General features: G+C 40.5%; 2 protein-coding genes across 2 annotated transcripts; one reads left to right on the top strand and one right to left on the bottom strand.

Moving 5' to 3' along the window:
* Window positions 1-174: 174 nt before the first annotated feature.
* On the bottom strand, window positions 175-2,483 carry JH06_5171 (calcium-dependent protein kinase; the record flags this gene model as incomplete). Its single annotated transcript, XM_014669526.1, has 13 exons — window positions 175-510; window positions 542-704; window positions 735-822; window positions 852-978; window positions 1,008-1,082; window positions 1,113-1,267; window positions 1,297-1,606; window positions 1,637-1,706; window positions 1,737-1,839; window positions 1,871-2,088; window positions 2,119-2,199; window positions 2,231-2,387; window positions 2,420-2,483. 13 exons carry the CDS (start codon window positions 2,481-2,483, stop codon window positions 175-177), a joined length of 1,947 nt encoding a protein of 648 aa, XP_014525012.1.
* Window positions 2,484-3,008: 525 nt separating this feature from the next.
* JH06_5170 (protein transporter SEC61 subunit alpha) lies at window positions 3,009-4,385 on the top strand (the record flags this gene model as incomplete). The annotated part of the gene is made up of 2 exons (XM_014669525.1): window positions 3,009-3,159; window positions 3,193-4,385. 2 exons carry the CDS (start codon window positions 3,009-3,011, stop codon window positions 4,383-4,385), a joined length of 1,344 nt encoding a protein of 447 aa, XP_014525011.1.
* Window positions 4,386-4,393: the final 8 nt, after the last annotated feature.

The following is a 4,393-nucleotide window of genomic DNA, read 5'->3' as shown; positions in this document are numbered from 1 at the left end:
TCGGACATATTGTGTTGACCACTTCGATGGGAATTATGGACCACGAGGAGGCTAAGCGCAAGCATGTGGGTGGAAAGGTCATTGGTTTCTTCTACTAAGAGACACATTTTTCGTTTCTCTGTGTTTTCTTGTGGTTAAATTGTATTCTAGATTTTGTTTGTGACATGAAACACCTTAGTGAACTAGCGGGACGCTCCCAAAAGCCATTGTAGAATTCGCTGTTCCGAGGGATTTTACGCTGACTGAAGCCAATTCATCAGCTACCGACAAAGCTTTGGATCGTCTCATCAATTCATCCTTATCGGCTTCGGATTTCACTCGAGGAGGCAGAGAAGGAAGTATAATTTGCTCTTCAAGAGATTTCGACTGTAGAGTTATATCAGGTGTTTCACTTGATTGAATACGAGAGAAGAGAGAGGAAACTGTTACATAAGATTGGTCTGGTTGGTAATTCTCTTCATGTTGTGACTGCATAGTTACTAATGCTTCTGTATGATTGCTTGTAATCATCTAATGATAAATCGAATCCAATACAACACACCTTAGTATTCAAGATCATTTCCAAATCTTGTTCTGTGAGCTGCTCTTTCTTACAGCCAAAGGTCTGTTTAATTACAGCCTCAATTTCGTCAACAGAAATATCATCTCCAAAAAAACGATGCAAGTCATCAATTGAGATGAAATCTTCATTGTCACGATCAACTCTAGTAATAAAATCCTAAGTATTTGTATACAATTTGAAGATCAATTCAGCATATTCCCGACGAAGACCTTCTTTACGAGCCAAACAGGCACCAACAAACTCAGAATAATTAATATAACCTAATTTAAGATGGAACCAATACGACTACCACAATGATCAAAATCAATGTCATCAAATAACTTTCGAAGTTTGTCTTCATCTGTAGTTATGCTAAAAGATCCCGTTTCAGAGTTCTTAGTCTCATTGACTCGTAATGTATTCAGAGCATCTCGAAACTACAATATACTATACTAGAATTCCTTACTTCTTCAAATGTAATCACACCATCATTGTGCTTGTCAAAGTATTCAAATGCATCACTTAACTTCATTAAGTCATTCTATTGTTTATCTAAAGACTTCGGTTCTACATTATTCAAATGATAAGCTACAGCTGTCAAAGCAGCCTTCTTCAAGTGATTATATCCTTGGAATTCCTGCATTGCCACTAGAATGCTATTTGGAATAACTGTAGGATGATAAACAGATAACGACTTAAACCACTCATGGTTCTGAGCCTCATGCACTACATTCCTAATCCATCCTTTGTCATACCTGTCATTCGTTTGACTGGATCAATTTGCAGTAGTCCCTGAACAAAACTTTTTGATTCTGGAGATAACTCACTCCAGTATCGTTTTGGAAATGGAATGCGATCAATGTGAATTTGCTCAAATGGCATACTTCCCATTTGGGGAGGAAGCGGATTGTGGCCTGTTAATAGAAAGTATGTGATGATACCAATGGACCACATGTCACAGGATTTTCCATATCCAATACCTTTGAAATCATTCATAAACACTTCAGGAGCAATATAATAACGAGTTCCAACAAGACTATGCATATAATCCTTCTCCGTTACAAACTAAATTCAGATCATAAAACGCAAACATACTTTGCTTAAACCAAAATCAATGAGTTTGATTTCATCACTCTTATTATCTGTGAACATTATGTTCGCGAGCCTATGGTTTATATCAAACTTAAATACGTACTTTAGATCACGATGGGCTATATTTTTCGTTTCATGAAGATAAGAAATGGCATTCAACACCTGTCGAATGATTCCTTTAGCATATTCTTCTGAAAACTTTCCCACTATTCCTTACTTCACTTCAATGCTACTCACTTGGACTATTCACAAGCCGAGAATACAATTCGCCGCCACCTAACCTCTCCATAATCAAATACATCGCATTTGGAGTTTCATACACTTCATAGAGTTTAACAATATTAGGGTGGTGAAGTCGACCCAAAATAAGTACTTCCTGCAAAAGGCGATCTCGTTGGGATGAGGCAAATCCAAACATATTAATCGTTTTCATTGCGAATTTGATTCCCGTTTGACTATTTGTGATCTCTAGATAAGATACCTACCGATTGATAACGGCACGGATTGGACCGGTTGCTCCCGAACCCAATTGCTCTGACGTAAACGAATAAATGGTTTGAACATATCTACTCTGTGAATCTTGTTTGAAGAGATCACTCTTTTCGATATACTACATTTGAAACTCCTCGAAGCGTTTCCTCTTCATCTTCGATGAAGTCAATCGGAATCTCCGAATCACTGCTATGATACGACTTTTCATGAAGATTATCTTCTACGCCTATTGGTTCATCTGTAACAACATCATTTTCAGGCTCTATCTACTTATCCTCAATATCCACTTGATACCAACTTCAGATTCTGCAGAAGGTAACGATTCTATTGCACGTTTACAGCATGAGAAGATACCCATGAAAATAATACTTGTTGCAAAGAATAATAATAATGGTCATATGATTCTGGCACATATTATATAGGTCAGTCTCCATTATTGTTTCTTTCTCGTAGTACTATTATTATGGAAATGGTCTTAATTTTCTATTGAATTATAAGAAAGAGAATGACACCTTTCTTGCGTTATCTTTGTGTTGTTCTTGAAATTATGTCTCTGGATGCACAGAGGTTTGAATAGTCATGGAACGGTTGGAAATGCTAGCTTCTTCGTTAATTATGGTTTCCAAACATTTGGCTCACAAATCCGGTTTCATTATCACATTACAAATTATTCAAGGTTTTTTTCTTATTCAAACCGGTAGTACGGTTTTGTGTTTTGCATTTCCTCATTTTCAGTTCATCATGAAATGTAAGCCGTGAATTGGTTGCGTAATCCACATCTAACATTGATGTAGTTGATCTCCTTCACATTTGTGAGCCCTTATGTGGCTTCCTTCCTGAGGTGAAGAACCCTGAGAAGAAGGTGAGTGTATTTAGATCTCTCATGTGTAGGTTCCTTTCCGTGAGCGTTGTTTGTGGACTGTGGTTGCTCTGTTTGTGTATTTGGTGTGCTGTCAGATTCCTCTGTATGGAATTGCCAATGCCAGTTCTTCAGATCCCCTTTACTGGATTCGTGCAATCATGGCTTCAAACAGGTATGAGAAGAGGTGAGAGGTGATGGATTAGAGGCACGATTATGGAATTGGGAATTAGTCCAATTGTGACTTCAAGTATGATTATGCAGCTGTTGACTGGTCTGAAGCTGATTGTGTTCGACCAGAGCGTGAAGGAAGAGCGTCAGTTGTTCGAGAGTGTCCAGAAGCTGTTTGGTGTGATTCTGACGATCTGTACAGCGTTTGTGTATGTGGTGTCTGGTATGTATGGTCCAGCGAGTGAGTTGGGTTGGTTCACATGCACACTGTTGATCTTCCAGCTGTCATTCGCAGGTATTATTGCTCTGTTGTTGGATGAGATGCTTCAGAAGGGTTATGGTCTGGGTTCGGGTATCTCGCTGTTCATTGCTACGAACATCTGTGAATCTGTGGTGTGGCGTGCATTCTCTCCCACGACTGTTGACAATGGTCGTGGTAAGGAGTTTGAGGGAGCAATCATTGCTCTGTTCCATCTGCTGATCACTCGAAAGGATAAGGTGCGTGCTCTGCGTTATGCCTTCTATCGTCCTGGTCTCCCGAACATTGCGAATCTGCTGGCCACAGTGGTGGTGTTCCTGGTGGTGGTCTATTTCCAGGGTTTCCGTGTGGAGTTGCCAGTGAAGAATCCGAAGTATCGTGGACAACAGGGTGTGTATCCTATCAAGCTGTTCTATACCAGCAATACTCCGATTATCATCATCTCCTCTCTCACCTCAAATCTCATGATCATCTCTCAGATGCTCTCTCGGAAGTGGGATGCCAACTTCCTTGTGGGTCTCCTTGGTAAGTGGTCTCATGATCAACAGCAGAGTCGTCCCATTGGCGGTCTGATCTACTATCTCACACCTCCTGCTTCCTTCTCTGATGCTCTTGCCGATCCCTTCCAAGTGGTTGTGTATGTATTGTTCATGCTGGGAGCTTGTGCTGGTGTGTCCAGACTCTGGATCGAATTCTCTGGTACTTCGGCTCGTGATGTGGCAAAACAACTCCGAGATGATGGATTGACAATGAAGGGATATCGTGACACTGCTCTCATTGATGTCCTCAACCGTTATATCCCCACAGCTGCTCTCTTTGGAGGCATGTGTATTGGTGCTCTCACAGTGTTCGCTGACTTCCTCGGTGCCATTGGCTCTGGAACTGGAATTCTCCTCGCTGTTACTACCATCTTCCAGTACTTTGAAATCTTCAAGAAGGAGAGAGAAGAGTTGGGATTCCTGGGATTCTAAGGGGTTGT

The sequence above is a fragment of the Blastocystis sp. subtype 4 genome (genome assembly GCF_000743755.1).
Source record: "Blastocystis sp. subtype 4 strain WR1 chromosome Unknown seqid_0510, whole genome shotgun sequence".
NCBI classification, from domain to species: domain Eukaryota; class Bigyra; order Opalinata; family Blastocystidae; genus Blastocystis; species Blastocystis sp. subtype 4.
The sequence above is the reverse complement of the archived record's forward strand: the minus strand, read 5'-3'. Positions and strand labels throughout refer to the sequence as shown.